Source organism: Haemaphysalis longicornis, unplaced genomic scaffold (assembly GCF_048455015.1).
Source record: "Haemaphysalis longicornis isolate Haplotype H1 unplaced genomic scaffold, Haemaphysalis longicornis Haplotype H1 scaffold_4, whole genome shotgun sequence".
Lineage (NCBI taxonomy): Eukaryota > Metazoa > Arthropoda > Arachnida > Ixodida > Ixodidae > Haemaphysalis > Haemaphysalis longicornis.
Genome location: NW_027526361.1, coordinates 87,052,215 through 87,069,160, shown reverse-complemented (window position 1 = coordinate 87,069,160; position 16,946 = coordinate 87,052,215). Strand labels below are relative to the sequence as shown.

Sequence of the window (16,946 nt, the reverse complement as noted above, 5' to 3'; positions counted from 1 at the left end):
GGGGTCATTTGTTTCGTAGTGTTTTGGTAGACGAACGACAGAGCCTCGGAACATTCTGGCAAAGATAACACTGATAGCCTCACTATAATACCCGATCCGGCTTACCGCAGAAAGAGGTTCCAGTAGACAGCAGGTAGCAGGTCCTTCTTGACGTAGAACATGCTGGTGCGCTCCTTGGCCTGGTTAAATGGGAACGTCTCCAGGGCGTCCAGCTTGAAGTCGAACTCAGCCAGGATGCACTTGTCGTAGCTGGTCACCAGAGGGCACGACGTGTACCCGTCGTACTGCACACAAAATGACATCGGGTGTAAATCAATGCCAACGCGTGTACTCTTGTCTGACTGCCACGAGTCGTTTCGCGTATATTCAGTGGTCCGACGACGGTCCGTCCTGTTGCCCATAAAAAAAATTAGCATCATATTCAGTGACTGCAAGGAACGCATATTTACGTTACTTCCGTTGCACAGAGCGAAGGACAGCACGTCGTTCGAAAACATTTGGCCCGTTACTAGCTGTAGCAATGTAAGGGTATAATTATTGTAGTTCTTTTACCAAACTATTGTAGTTTGTTTGCGTAACTTATAATCGATGTGCATAATCACGTATAATTGGGCAAACTCTGGGGTAATGTTTCGGTTTACAGTTTTTGCGTACGACTGTATAATGTGTATAATTGTTAACTGACTTTTATAATTACCGCACGAAAATGTAGCCGGCGCCTCTACATCGCTCCAAGTTCTCATTTTCTGTCATGTAACAAGAAACTACAGCGGCCCGGCTGAGACAAAGGGCTTTATGATGACCATCCAGTCTCTTGCCACCACGCAACATGGGTAGAATGACGGTGGCTCTTTAGTTCCCGCCTTACCTTTTGAGTTAACAAACAGCCACTAGATGGCGCTACGAGTACACTGGTCTGCTGAGTGGGTGTAGCCCGAAAGAACCCATTCCCGTTTGACCCCTTCCCGTTTGAACCCACTCCCCAAACGCCCTTCCCGCTTGACCCGTCCCGTGTGCGCCCGTTCCCGAAACGACCTTCCCGTTTGGGCGCTTACTGTTTCAGCCCGTTCCCAAAACGCCCTTCCCGTTACAACCCGCTCCCAAAGCGCCCTTCTCATTTGAACCCGCATCGTTCCAACCCATTTGAATTTCTGAAAACGTGTTACCGTCTTCGAAACTGTTCCCCAAAATGTGCTTACAAGCAACGGGGCATGCACTAAAAACTTGTATGCACCAAATTTTCCGGAATCGACCGATATTTCCGGCCGATAAAAGTTTCCGATTGCCTTAGGCCGATTACTGCCCTCTTGACACAAAATTTGTAGCGGCGAAAGTGTACTAGAAAGATACCCAATATCTTGAGTAATGCACGCATTGGATTTTTCTGCAGTTGGTGTTCGTACGTGCGGCTGAAATTTGTTTATCAGCCACGCTTATGCTCATTGTTTGGAGCGTAGCTTTGTCTTCGGGTTAGAGAGATCTATAGACCAAAGATGTCCGTAAGAGATACTTAAAGAAGGCAAAAACATGTGCGGAAATCTGAGAATTGGCTACTAATGCCTTTCCTACGTGAGTAATGGGCAGATTTTTTTATTTATTTACGGATACTTTACGGCCTGGTCGGGCTCATGCAGGAGTAAACATAAAAAGACATCAGTATTTGTTATCGTAGTTTAATAGCGCCCAACACAAATAAGTAAAATACATAAATATGTAATAGACGCAAAGGGGTCCGAACAAGGATATGCATTCATAATGTATTCCCATTTTAAAACACGACGATTCAACTAGAACACATATTTCCAATACGTGGGGAAAATTCTTCTAGCGATACCGAGTTCACTGTTCGTTCAGTTAACTTATTCCACTAAGAAATTGCACGAGGAAACAAAGAGAACTTTCGAATAGTAATTAAGCTGATTGGCTGCTTAATAATCTTGCTATGATGTCTTCTCGCTGAACGTCTGAACGGCCCGTGGAGGTAGTATTCCCGCGACAATTTTAAGTTTCTGTAGTAAAGAAAATTTAGGCTAAAGACGACCCTGCGCTGCTTGAGTTTCTGAAGGCTTGCCCTATTATGCAAATTGAGTACACTAGAGTGAAGGGAATAAACAGAATCAATAAAACGCAAAGCTAAGTTTATAATTTTCGCCGCTTCTCATGACAGCGATTTTTTATAGCCAGATGTGGCATATGTGACGAGGGACTGACAGCTCCTTTTGTAATGGACATGCCTGGTTGACAAAGGCCGAAATTCCTTCGGCGCTGAGCATATTTTCGGCGCGCGTCGTAGGAACAATACTTGCCGCCCGACGGTCGATGGCCAGCGCTCGGAGTTGCTATGGGTCGGTTGGTTTTTATTTACTCGTCCTTTAAGGAATATCTTGAAGCTTGAGTTAAAGTAGAGTGGGGATAAAACATGTTTGTGTATAAACCTTTGTTTGATCGTGTGTGTTAGTAGCTCCTCCTCACACTCTTTCGGGGCACGGCCTTGATGGCGTTGTTTTAATGTAATAAAACTTAAGCGCCTGGTGTTTTGGGGGTGGATCTAAAGAAGCTAGAGACGAGACTCAGTCGACCGAACAAAAGCAAACGAGGGCAGACGCAGGGCGACCCTCGCGACCTAAATACATTTAGTTAAGCGCATTTAGGTATTTCGCTGTTTTCGTTTTCATAAGCGACGTGTTCGTAATTTGTTTATTTGTTGTTCATTTGTTAATTGGTTTGTTAATTTAAAAGAGTTGTTTGTTAATTGTTAATGTGTTTGTTGGGTTTGTTAATTTAAAAGATTAAAAGATTTGTTAATTGGTATGACTTGAATTGTAACAAAATGTCGTCGTCTGTAGATTCAAAAAGTGAAGCCCAGGTTTGAAAAGCAGTCAAGGACTCTGGATGTACTGAGCATGCTATCGCAGCGGCTGTGAACAAACAGAAATAAAGGAAAAACAATATGAAAATGTTATTGATAACGTTTCATTAACTCGGTACGTTATTCCGTGAAAAGGCTAAACGGGAAAATACGAAACGGGAAGGTTCTTTCGCCCCAGGTTGAAATGGGAAGGAACAAACGGGAAGGTTGAAATGGGAACGGGTTCAAACGGGAACGGGCCAAGTGGGAAAGAGCGAAACGGGAAGGTCGTTTTGCGCCGGGTTGAAACGGGAGGGAACAAGCGGGAAGGGTGAAATGGGAATGGGTTCAAACGGGAACCTCCCTGCTGAGTGCAGTAACTGCAATAGTGTTGCCGGTCCTGACCTCAATTCAGACGTTCAAAAGATGGGTGGTTTACTGTTACTGACAATAACATAACTGCAGTTCAGTGTTCCGCAACGTTTCAATAGCTGCACAACACTGAACGAACACCTGCACAACAATGAACGAACTTTTACGTATTCTGAATATTTTGAGCGTTCGCTCAGCCTGGCCAGTGAGTTGGAGTAAGAAATCTGAGCGAGAGTGTCAAATTTTTCGTCCGAGCTGGTTATTTTCGCGCACAAATGACGTCATTGTACAGGCGGTCATCGCCATTCATGCTTTACTAAGAGAACGCAAGGAGGTATACAGGCTCGTACTATAGCATTTATGTAACCACTGGCTTAATGCCGTGACCAAAAATGCTGACCACCATCTGACGCTTCGATGGGCAATGGTTCAATGTGCATAGTTGTTTAAATTACTTGTGCTATCGTACGTGCTGTTTTGTTGCGAATATTGTACAAAATTGTCCTATACTCGCCTAAATATATACTAAACAATTATAGTGAATGAATAATTCTTAACTTGAAACCTATTTCGCACCCAAATCCTTCCAACTTCCAACAAACATATTCCGCGCGAAACTTTTTTTGGAAGCCATGCTTGTACTTCGTTTTGCGACTACGCTGTACGCCACCCCGACGTACTAAAAGCCACCCATATAAAGATAATTAACCTTAATTAATATGTTCCCCTGAAAATAAAAAAACTGCCAAAGCCCCTAGGTGGGAACTATCAAACAAACGGTTCATCACACCCAGCTTTTTTATTGTCGGCCTCACCACTACACACACATGCATTGCAGAAAAAACAATTTCTCAAGTGACCTATAGCGGTTGGACACCACAGCAGAAATTCCATGGAGCCTTTTAATAATTACCTCCATTAAACCTCATGTGCCCTGCAATAACTATAAGACCGTATGAAGCGCTATATGCCGAGCCCATTTATAGTATACATCTAATGTTCCGGTGGGAAGACGTTTCTGAAAAGGAAAATATACGATGTCTTACATGGAAATATGAATGCCCTACGTCTTTACATACCTCCGTAAAACATCACGCGTACCCAAAGAGCGCTATAGACCACGCTCGTTTAGAGTCGGCTTCACTGCAACGAACAAGTACAGTCTTCAAAATTTTCTAGGCCATGCGGGAACGGCATAAGCCACAAAAAATCCAAAGTACAAGCTTACCTCTCCAGCAAGGCCGAAACTTTTTATGTCAGAAAGCTAAAAGAAACATGTTTCTTTCTTACTGTCATTAAATAAGTTAGTCACAGTTTAATTTCAAGCTTTTGCTTTGGTTTCTTTCCAGTTCAGAAAACTTTGGCGTCGCCTGGAAAATTTTGAAAGACTGTATATTGCTGGGAAGACGTCTTCGGGTTCACTATATCAAGTCTGATAGCAAAGTGTGATGGTACAAAGGCCACTTATTAAATACCTCTATAAAATCTCGTGTATGTCTAAGGAACACTGGCCCCATAGGCACATATCATACCCGAGCCACTTAAAGTCCCTATAGCGCCTTCGAGCAACGGGCTCATTTCAAGTCCGCTTCACAACTATACATAAATTCCTTAATGCGAAGACATTTTGGTGAGGCAACATAATGAGTCCGAAGTACGAAGGCCCTGGAGAATTTTCAGGAGCATTTTCGCCTGCGGCGAAACTGTGACACGTCAGGCGTTTCAGACAGATGGGTGGGTTTCCGCTGCGAGTCCACCTATAAATGTTTTGAAACATTTAAAATAGCGTCAGCCGTCCAGGCCATTAATTTTTTGCCTGAAAGTGTCACACTTCCGATTTTTGTGTGTGCGCGCGCGCACGTACCTTTTTACTGGGGGGCTGGCCATTCATGACGTTGGATAGGTTCTTGCGCAAAATTCCAATTTCACCGGCTGCGGAAATAGGAAAACCAAAACGGACAACTGAATGACCAAGGAAGCGAGAAATTTTATTGCAAGTGTTTCCGCCAATCAAGTGACAATAGAATTTTCTAGTTGTGCCACTGCCCATCTAATATTGGATTTTATTCCCCACTGCGTTCCACGATATCTAGCCTTGATGCAACCAATTCCAGTAAGTTTAAAGCTAGGCTGTATATGACTCACTCATCGGGCTTTCCTCTTTGTCTTGGTCCGCCTTTATTTAAACAACACTAAATTAAAAGGAACTTCCAGCGAACGTCAAAGTACGAGAGGTATGGCGCTTGCTTTTATGAACACATGAAAATGTGCCGATTCGCTGAGGAAATAGCAATAACAATGCAATTCACATTCTTCTAGTTACACATTTTGCCCGAAAAGTTTCCTTTCCCTGTGAAGCTGTCGGGCGCCCCAAAATCAATCTGAGTACACACCATAGAAACATACGAGGTCGCATAATGAAGCGCCAGAGGGGGACAAGTTAAAGAAATAAGTGACGGACACTAAATTCAGCATTAACCTACATTCAAAAGTCACTCAACTGTACGTTCTTGCACCCACGGTGTACAAAATACTCGTTGAGTCTTTGCACTAGCAGTCTACAACGCGTTATGAAACTGTCCGAATATAGGCGTCACCTTAAACGTACGTGCACAGTTACGTTTCGTCATGGCATTGAAATCGTGAAGCATACTTTTAAAGGGACCCTGCAACACTTTCGATAAGCGCTTTCACTCTTTCCTTCGCGTCTGAAACCACTGCGAAAGGTATAGTTATGGCCAGCACGGAGCGGCACTGCGTGATTTGCTCGTCGCACCAGGTACGCCTTCCATTTCTGCATTGTTCTTGTGGTGGTTTTTAAGTTGCTATCCAAAAGCGTTCATTGCTGCAACTGAAGGAAAACCGACCAACAGCCGCTAGATGGCCTTAGTGACGTAAAAGATCGGAAAAGAAAAAAATCTTTTGAGCGAGTTTACAAGTTATCTGATGGGCACAGAGCAGTAATTTTTGGTGGCTAAGGTACTTTGCAACCCCCTCATCTAAGTACTGGTTGTGTTGGGTTACTACGTTCTGCAGGAATTTAGGATTTCAAAAAAAAGTTCAAAAAAGTGTTGCAGGATCCCTTTAATTCGGCCTTTTTATATTAACCCAATGTAAACATACATTCCCGCACACAAATAACGGCATAATCAGCAACAATATTTGCGAAGTTCTTCGGCGTGAGTGAAATCCCCAATGCTGAGGTGTAATTTATTGTCCGAACTGCACAGCCCAAAACGTCCAAGCATTGAGGATGCGCTGGGTTCTTCTACGGGCATTTTATGCCAAAATGATTCAAAACCGCGACATAAGGCACCTATATACAGCATGGCCCGGTGCGCAATGCTAATTTTAGGAATGCAATTCGTATTCAGCAGGCGGTGTCATGTAATTAACAAGTAAATTTTCTATCCTGAACACTATGCACTTCAGATTTATACGGAAATAGTTTACGTACTTTATGGAACGTGTAGGTTCTAACTCAAACTTTCCTCTACCTGGTTCTGAAGTCTTTGCTCGTTTGCTACAGGAAGAGATGCAATTAACATAAGCAGCCAACAATGAGCTAACAGGAAAGGAAGCTGAGAAACAAGTCATCAATCGGGTTCGGCCTTACCAACAGCGGCGGCCGTCTTCGCCGTTGGCACGTTGGTGCAGTCTCCGATGCCGAACACGTTTGGGTAGTGCTTGTGCTGGAGCGTCTCGCCATTCACGTCCAGGAAGCCAGCCGCGTCGGTGAAGGAGGGCGCCGTCTTCAGCTCCACCGACGGCCTCATGGGTGGCGTAACGTGCATCATGTTGTACTGCGCCAAGGCGAATCGATAATGTAGACATAAAGCAAACAAAGCAGCCTTTCATAACCCGAGAAATTTCAAGCTTGAAACGATATTCCAAGTAGTATATCCCACAGGCTACGCCGGTACTCGCCGCCTGGTCGATATACAAGTTTCTGTCACTTTTTTGGGTAAAAACTAAGGCGAGTAGAATAAAGGCCCCGTGAACCGGACTGTTGTCCAGTTGTGTGGGTACCTACTTATACAGAACCTGCGTTTGTCCGAATTCCTCGACTCGACTTGTCAGGCATTATCCGTGTGCCTTATTTTTTGTAGCGAGAGCTAGAATGGCCGTTTTCTCGCCATTTCGCTGTGACCGGTGGCCGTACCTCGGTTCCCTAGCTGGCAGCGTTTCCTAGGGAATCTGCGGTGGCTAGGGAACCAAGCAATGCCCTAGCCGCCGCAGCTGGCAGAGCCGCTCGCTGTGCCAATAAAAGAATAATAAAAATAAAAATAAAAATAATAAAAATACAAAATAGAATAGTATATATAGTAGGGGCGGCTCGGTGGGAGTCGTCGTCAGGCTTCGTCGTCGGAACGAAACCGAGAGGAGGCAGCGCGCCGAGGAGAGGGAGGAAGAACGAGCCGCACGCCTCGAGAAGCGTCGTAACCATTCAAAGAACCAAACCAAACAATAACATTAACCGTACCTCTCGATACGCACAGCCAGGCATAACTATATTAAGCCACACCGAATTTTTTTTACCGTATTGAAAGCGATAAATTACTGGGTTAAACCAGAAGTTTATAAAGGCTGAGTGGAACAAGCTTACCAAAAAAACCGTGATTATTCACGCAAAACAGCTCAGAGGGCGAACTCGGGCTAAGCGAAAACAAATAAGTTGGGCAGTCAACAACTCAGACAGGTCTTGATTATCCGGCTTTTGCAAAAGTGTAGCGAACGAATACAAAAGCGTAACTATGACTATGGTTATTATGGCAGAGCTGCCGCCATAAGTAGTAACGGAAATTGGTGACGCCCGTAAGCCTGAATGAACAAAGTGTTCGTTGAAGCCAGGCACGAATCACAATTTGTAACATAAATAAAAGCTGAACACGCCTGCCACAAGTTAGCCTTTGGAGGATAAGTGACCTTCATTAATTGAAAAATGTTGTTCGTTCCAGAGTGAGGCTGGTTCGAATCCTACATGTTTTTATTTTTGTTTTTTGCATATTGCGGTGCTACACATTTGAACTGCTGCATGCACCCTGCCAAACAACAAATGGCTGAGCGCTCCTCGCTGCAAATCTCTACAATGTTATCGTGTTCATCAAGGGTATACAAATGTCATCGGTGCATTAATATACCGGGCTATAGAGTTCTGGTACTGGCACTCAACCTTGAAGGTGACGGTCTCTTTGGGATCACTGCTGCTGTCCAAGTTGCGGAAGACGGCCTCCCTGTTGCTTGGCCGGACCTGGATCAGCTCGTGCTTGAGGTTGACTTTAATACCGCGGTCCTTGACGACTTCCCACAAGGCGGCCGCGTACTTGGGCGCTCCAAAAAGCACGCCAAGGGAAGTGTTGAACGTGATGTCTACTTTGTCCCGTACACCAGCCTGCACGGTGAGCACAAAAGGGCAGTTTTTTTTCCTGCTGGAACGAAATCTTGCATCGAAGATTTATAGTGGCGATCTTGGCTAGTTCGTTGATGTACAGATGTACATGATGTAGACCTCCAAACAGTGCATCAGGGGAAAGAGGTCGGATAGCAGCTGATCCTAGACGTCTTTTTTTCTATTGCGCTGTTTGAAGCTTCAGATTCTTAACTAGCCGTAGCTCAAAAGCGTGGGTGCGAAAGGCCGTCAGACACGCTGACGCATGTCTCTCGTTTACAACAAAAGCGGTGGGAGTTTACAAGCGTATCTCAACGATTGACATATTCGTTCACTACAATGCGCACTTTGTGTACAAAGGTAACAAACTGCACTTGAGTGAAAGCCAAAGTACCCCTCTGTCAACTTGATGACAAGAACGACTGTAGGTGTTTGGCCAGATAGCTAACTGCTCCTGCTTCAAAGTTCTCCCGCAACTATCCACGTTTTAAGTTACGTCAAGGTGCCTGATGACAAAACGCACAAGAAGCTGTGCTGTAGGCAAATGTGTGGCCGTTTGCACCCTATAAACTTACTTCGCCTTTTTTTCGGTGGCCTCCAATATCATTGTCGTAACAATTGCATACCAGAAGGTGTCCAAGAACTGTTCCGGAGCGCCTTATGTTTTTTTATCGCAAAAGGCATACGAACACGCACGTAAAATTTTGTAAGGAGTTTGGTACGGGATTCGCTCTATCTCCCAGCCATTTCTTCGTATACGAACTGCGCCATTTCTGCCACCATTTCACGTGCGTGAAAAATAGAGATAATATCCTCATCACAACCGTCAAGAGATTACTGGCTGATTTTGGACGAAGGCCCTGCCCCACCTGTGCTTCATTTACTTTGTTTCACGACAACTGCCTGCCTGCTTAGTAACTACCCACCAAAATGTGCTGATGTCATAACTTCAACCAGTTCTCTGCTTCCTTCTGCAGATAGCTCACTCTATTTGAATCTACGACTTAACTCGAGTAGCCGAATATTGGCATCACATAAATGTCCCGATACCTTTTTTTTTTTGTCCTCCAAGTCACGGGTCGTGAGAAAAGCGTCACACCCACATGGTTATGCGATGTGCGCACTTTCTCGAACTCACTAGATTCTCAACGCCGAAGAAACGTGAACACAAAACAGGGAGGGGGGCGGACAATCCCCTCACCAGCGCTACCACGTAAATGAATTACAAGTATAACATCGGCCTTTCATTCGTCCTCAGGCAGAAGCCTGCGTACAATGACGGCGCTTCCGGATCCATGGGGCACACAAAACCAGAATTTTTTTAAGAACTCTATGAAAAGGCATCTAGGGAGGTACACTACGTCTTTGACAGTGGCGTAGCAAGGTATTTTTTTCGGGGGGGGGGGGGAGGGGGGGGGGGGCGAACGGGCGCTCGACCAAAAGATGGGAGGGGGAAGGTAGGTAGTCAGGGCTTCTTGCGCGGTTGTGTTTCAAACGAAGCTCAAAATAACTCACTTTAACGTGCGATGTGTGTATGCTAAACGCTAACGGTAAGGCCCACCTTATGGAGCTTTGATGGGATGACGATTATGATGATGATGATGATGGTGGTGGTTGTGGTGGTGGTGGTGGTGACGACGATGACGACGACGACGACGATGATGATTATAAATCATGATTATGATGATGATGGTGGTGGTGGTGTGGTCTGAATTTACGTTCGAAGGTTTGTGGGTAAGCCATGGGATGATTACTTCGGTAGAAGAGCAGGCGGTTATGCGGGCATGCGCTCGTGTGCGTAATCGTGAGCGGCTCGTCAGCGGGCTCGTGAGCGCCGTGCTGACCGCGGAGTTCGTCAGGCGGGAGTTGAGGCCAACATTGGGTGTTTATTGCCAAGATTCGCGTGTTCTACTTTTTTAGTAAGGTGGCGAATAATTCTTCTAGTCAGCTATGAAGTACAATAGAGCACGATCTGAAAGTTATCGCGCGAGCATCAACCAGCCAAGCGTGCCAGGGGCGTAGCGGTTCGTTTCGGAACCATGAAAATCAAGATTTCGCACTCTTCTCTCCCTTGTTGGTTGTCACATGCTACAACAATGGCCCACACGACTAATTTGCCCCACTTTCTGTTTTAAGCTTTACATTCCCTGTGATCAAGTCCAGACTTAGTTGCCTTTTATCTACGCCGACGATAACGAAATTGGCAGGGAAGATCTGCCAAAGCTGGTGGTTCGCGTGCTCCATATGAACGAGTTGCACTTCCGCGATAACCTTCGAATCGCACTCGCGAAATGCAGCAGGAGCTATTCGAAGTCGGGCACGTCCCCGGCTGTACATGTTTACATGTACACCATACGGAGCGGCATGATCCCTGTGGCCGTTCCAACGTCTGGAGACGTTGGAGCGGCCAACGTCTGCCAACGCCTGCCAACTAAGTCAACGTCTGCAGACGTTGGCTTAGTCCTAGTTTTTAGCTTTTCATGAACGAGAATGTCCTTAAAACTGCAAGTTCGGCGCCTTCAGGCGACTTCAGGTGGTTCTTCAGGCGACTTGAACAGCACGCCAGCCTGCCATGAAAAATTTCGGGGTGGGTGCACATGCCCGGTGTGCCACCTCCTGGCCTTGGTCATCGCTTGCGTTGAACAGTGTAGGTCAGTCGCGCTTCGAAGCAGCACGAAATTCAGTTTATATCAAAAAAACGGTAACGGGGCCCCCCGGATTATCACTATCTCACGGGCCCGAGTACTGGCGACAGCTCGCGGCTTTCTGGCCTGAGAAAAGGCCACCCAACCTCATTGAAAGTAACAAAATTGCCCTGGTAATTCGAATGCGTTTTGAAAGCTTCACCGAGGCATATACGAAAAGTACGAGTTTGTTTTAGTTTTTGTTTTTTGTTTCAGACGTTACGTAAGCATTTCATCAGCGCTAACCCGGAAACCCATCCACGGCAGCCCATGGAGAAGGAAGCAACGTGGAATAAGGCTTGCGAGTGAATTCTCTCCCGCCACTTCGCGACAAGGGCACATAATCGCTCCGGTCATGACATGAGAACGCTTCACTTTTTTCCTCTTTTAAACTACGCAGAAGGCATGAATGCTTCGAGATCCATGCTGATACCTTTGGCAATTCTTTCACTGGTAGGCGTTGTATTGTATACGCGATGCATGTCTTCCCGGTCTCTTAGCGCCGTTGGCATCGCTTTTCAAGCCGTTTTTATCTCCGGGGGGAGGGGGGGGGGCGGCATACAATTGCAACACATTTGAACCATAAGTAAGAGCATCAACACGATGTGCATGCAGGCAACACTTTTCCAAACACTATAGTCCCTATGTCGCGGCTCATACATTTAGCGCAAAAGAAACCCGAGTTATAGTGAGGGCAAAACGTAAGTACGTAATCGAAAATTACACCGTAATTTTAATTGAAGGTACACGTTTGATTGGTTTCGACAAATGATTTCAAAAACAGGGCCTTGAAAGCGGTGGAGAAAAGAGATGAGGCAAAAGCGCGAAAGAAGAAAAGACTGTCTCGCACTGACGGCTTGAGCGGTGCCAGTAAGTGCGTTAGAGTGGTTTAAATCACACAGATCTGTTTTCCTACGCCCTGTCTGCGCTTAGTTCAGCCAAAAAGAAAAGAATGTTTAAATACTGTCCCACACCTGTAAAATTTGCTGAAACATCGGAGCTGACTTCGGCACGCTGGAATTCCCCCCTCCCGCAGTGGTGGGGGTCGCTAACAACGCCACTCGCTGCGGTATGTAAGTACTCGAAGCTCACCCACAAAGGTCTGGTAGTTTATCGGTGAACATATGGACGTACGCCGCGGGCTCCGACGCACCAGCCACGATTGCGCACTGGACGGTGATGATGATGATGATGATGATTGCTATTGGTCTCCCCTTTGAAGCGGGGTGATGACATGTCATCTTACCAAAAAGGACTAATATGATCATGTTTTACACTCTTGGTTTAATACTAGCGCTGCTTAGGGCAGGCACTAAAGCTTATTAGGCCCGAAACACTTTTTTTTTCCTGTTACAGGTGGTAACTGTCCTAGGCAATATTCGCCTCTCTGCTTTTCAAGGAGACGGCTGTCAAGGAGGTAGCGCCATCTGTCGGCCCAGCGGGGTACTTTCGCCTAGCGTGACGGGCATCATCAACGGATATTGCGAGCCCCTAAACCGCTCCGCTGTAAAAGCTGCTGTGCACTGCCGCTGTTAGGCTACATTGTGGGTTCCTCGGTTCCAGGAACATTGCGCATCGGGGTTTCTTTTGTGTCGAGACCCAACAGCTGCGGCTAGTGGCTGCGGAACACTTAGATGGTTTGGGTAACCACAGTTTTCAGTCTGTTTAACTGTATTTTATTTATAAACTGCCTCCTCATTAACTTTGTCGTGAAGGACATGAAAATAAACCCATTATGGTCAAGCATACATACTGTTTTTGTCAAACGAATCTTGACATCTTCCACGGCGGCTGTTCTTACATGATTACTAATTTATGTACTTCCCATTCTCTCAACAATATTCGAAAAGATGTGATCTATTTTTAAGCCTATACCAGAGCAACGTTTAGCAGTTTCCCGACGGCTGTGTATCCCTGCCAATCCCATCGGAAAGATAAGACAACGTCAAGATTCTACAGCACTTTGGCCTTCACGCTGATCATTAATGGGTTCGCGCACTTTAGAGACAATGTTGTGTAGTCTAGGCCCTCTGAGGTGTACATTTGGGTAAATAATTTTTAAAACCGGAGGCTCATGTTTTTATGTCTCAGCAGCCACGGGCGTCGTCGTGCGCCGGGAAGGTTTACAGTGGGCGCACTTGCCTTTCGAAGATAAGCGTCAGTGATGTACATGATCTTCTGTGCCGCCCCTGGACATTTGACGGGCGAGGCCGGGTACGTGAAAATAGCTTTTCCTTCCTTCAGCGCCTGCATGGCCTGGTGCGTCTTGGTTACTGTGTCGAAGGAGTAGTTGGAGCACACGTGCGGGGTCTTGAGGGCCTCTTCCAGGCCGTCAACCTGCCGTGGGTGTAGCGGCCACACAAGTGGCACAATCAGAAAACATAAAAGAGTAAATGCAGGAAGCAGGAACGAAGAGTGCTGCGTCGTTATACGAAAATATTCTGAAGCATAGCACACAAAAAATAGCCCCAGAGTTCGGCAGTTTCCAAGCAGAGGTGATCGGCAAATACGAAATACGACAAAAGAGCCCCTGAGTTCGGTAGTTTCCAAGCAGAGGTGCTCGGCAAATACGAAATACGACAAAAGAGCCCCAGAGTTCGGTAGTTTCCAAGCAGAGGTGCTCGGCAAATACGAAATACGACACTGCGAACGAAGCTGATACTGTCAGGAGCGAATTTTACTCGTTCAGTTCTGTTCTCTTTGACCACGTTTGACTGAGCGTTACAGTCAGAGCTTGGCGATATGCGATATACCGTTCTAAGATAGGTACCATCCAACGCTCCCCGCGCGACGCAGAGTGTTAACTAAACGCGTTGAAAAGCCGAAAAGCCGTGCCCTGCCCCTAAACCAATCTAAAAGATACAAACCACAACTATTTACGGGAATAATGCTTAGAATCGAGCTAAAAAACATTTTACAGCGGATATATGTGTTAAAGAAAAATAAATGTAGCATTGCTTGGGCTCTAACCTAGGCCGTTCGATCCAAAACCCAAAAGTTCCTTTAACAATTGCTCAAATGAATATAAGAATTGTCTTCACCGGACGAGCAGATGGCGCTGGAAGCACACACAAAGATATCCTTAGATATCTACAGGATTTGGAAGCAGGAGACCACGAGAGAAAAATTATTCGATGATACCAAAGGGAGTGCAATGCTTTTTGAAGCCCGGGCGGGTTGCTTGCGGACAAAAAACGTTTATCCGCGAGTCGTTACAGGAAGAACTGTGCGCAGGCTGCGGCAGGGAGCCACAAACCATGCGACATATTGTAATGGAGTGCAAACGTATCCGTCCAGTCCTTAGTGAGGGAGCCATCCAGCTTCCGGTAGCCCTTGGCTTTAAGGTTAACGGAAAAGTGAATTGGACAGCAGCAAAAGAGCAGAGAACAATCTGGGAAGACATGCGAACATAGAAGTGAGACTAGCACAAAAATTCCAATAAGGGTTTTTTTTTTTTTTTTGCCAGGTGATTATACAGTGGCGTTACGACTAACGTCACAGTGCAACGCCACCCGGTTACAAAGGGGAAGCCGCTAAGCATCATCACGAGCAGGGCTCGTACCTATCAGGGAGCGGAATGTCGCTGGCGATATATATGCCCCAATCATCATCTGTATAATCAGATTACCACTCCTACACCGCTTGTTACAAGCACGGACGCTACAGCAAGTCCGCATGGAAACAGACACATGCGGCTGTACCCCGCGCACCCTTGGCGGAAGCCACAGTAATACTTATGCTCTTATCCTCGGTGCACCATATTAGCTTATTCTAAAACGTACCTCTGACAGAGCCTGTTTTAACGAAGTAACTATGCACAGAGAGGTAGAACCTTGCCCTCCAAGTTGTTTATTGCCCGTTTTATCCACCCTCGCCTGGTCAAACCATAAAAATGGGGATTAACGAACATTGCCAGGGACGTCGTCGTCTTGCTTATCACCACTCCTCGTGAGCATATATATAGTCACCATCCTTCACGCAGCAATAAAGCGGGACACAACGTCGAACATAGTAATTCCACGGAAAGAAACCACAATCATGTTACTTCGAACCTAAAAAAGTAACCAAACTGCCCGCACCAATCGACATTTGTGACAGAAGTACGACAATCACGACAATCTCAAAGCTTCCTAAGACACTTTCAATATTAATGGGCCTGTCTTAAAGCAAGCGCCTGGCCATGCCTAATTCCATTGGCTGTATTGGCTAAATGCTGCTAGTGTAGACCTTAGCGTAAGCTATATATATACGATGTCATTATAATAAGAAAACGCCAACCTCAACAGTGATAAACTGCCTTAAAAAAGAAATTGGCGTCGCTGCAATATAGTGGGGCAAGGCTCGAAAAACATCGGAGCTGAAGGTCGACCTATCTTCGTCTGGTTTAGCTAAGTTTTGCTAGGTATTGCTAGGCTTAGGCGCGATACTCGGGGTTGGATCGCAGCCGTCTCATATGTTCTCTAGAAGCGACACGACGGCGTTCGCGCTGCGCTTTTTCTTAGGCAGTTGCATGCTTCGGCCGACCCATGTTTTGCGGGAGTGCAAACGATGTGCTCGGCGCGGAGTCACGAGGCGCTGTGTGTCGCCGACGAGGCTTGGCTCCGCCAACGCAGCTGCGCTAAGGTCGTGCCGGGCGCCTGGCGCCAGATGAGTTTTTCCGTGCTATTTTTTTTTTTTTTTGCTAACGCCACCGGACCGATCTCAAGCTTAAACAGCTCCGCTGTTAAAATTCTAACACGTTAACGCATATGTAACACTTCCACCCTCTGTATGTTTGTACTTCGACTAAGCCTGCTCTTGGTAATCATAATGGGCCAGAAGTTCAACCTCGAGCCAATGCGTACACGTTAAAGAATAAACGCTGGCATGCATTCCGTCTATGAGAGCTTATGCCGTGTTAGCACTTGCGACGTCTGTAAGCATGAGGAAGCCAAGCAACCCACCTTTCGCTAATTAAGTAGATCATAAGAAGACAGTGCTTACCAAATCAAAGCGCACTTGGATTCCGGTTGCAACCACAAGGAATTCGTACTTAATCTGAAGAAAATTAGAAAGAGACGCAAAAAAAAATAATTCAAAATGCACAAATTAGAAACTACGCGTTACAAAAAAAACACTTCAGCAGTAGAACTGCTAGTTTCCACAAACATAAGCACCGGTGCTTCTATTTTTATAGCCACAAGGCCTAAACACTGGTAGCGAAATACGTGAGTATCCAAATGTGCGCCACTGTACTAAACCCGGCTCGCCGACAGTCCCTTTCTTTTTTCCTAAAGCTTTAGCATAGACGCTGTGGTTTTCTTGTTGTTGTGGCAGCTGTAAATAGTTAATTGTAAGGAGTCTATAAAAGCTGTCCGCGTGACATAGGGGGCGCGTTTTGGGTCGTTCCGGTCTCCGTGTAAGTTGTAGGCGGGCTTCGGGCAGCTTGCAGGCGGGGCACCTGGCGAGGCCATTCGTCCCATAGGTTGGCTTGGGCAGCGGCGAGGCAGGACATCACCGATATAATGCCGCCACCCGCGTTTCGGAAGATGACGGTCCATATCAGTTTGCGAATATAGTAGCGCAGTGCACTGTCCAGCTTTTCGGATGTGCATCTGTTTCTTTAATAAAAGGTACAAGAGTAATAAGACCAAATTGATACCTGCCTCTCTGG

The 16,946-nt window shown here is 46.1% G+C and overlaps 1 protein-coding gene across 1 annotated transcript in view; it reads right to left on the bottom strand.

The window, feature by feature from the left end:
• Sqor (Sulfide quinone oxidoreductase) overlaps window positions 1-16,946 on the bottom strand; it is a 35,690-nt gene that overhangs the window by 4,046 nt on the left and 14,698 nt on the right. Inside the window, exons 4-9 of the mRNA XM_077707125.1 lie at window positions 16,277-16,330; window positions 13,436-13,630; window positions 8,394-8,612; window positions 6,837-7,023; window positions 5,085-5,152; window positions 106-284 (exon numbers count right to left, since the gene is read on the bottom strand). Of these exons, the coding sequence (XP_077563251.1) occupies window positions 106-284; window positions 5,085-5,152; window positions 6,837-7,023; window positions 8,394-8,612; window positions 13,436-13,630; window positions 16,277-16,330 (902 nt within the window). The remainder of the gene's footprint in view (window positions 1-105; window positions 285-5,084; window positions 5,153-6,836; window positions 7,024-8,393; window positions 8,613-13,435; window positions 13,631-16,276; window positions 16,331-16,946) is intronic.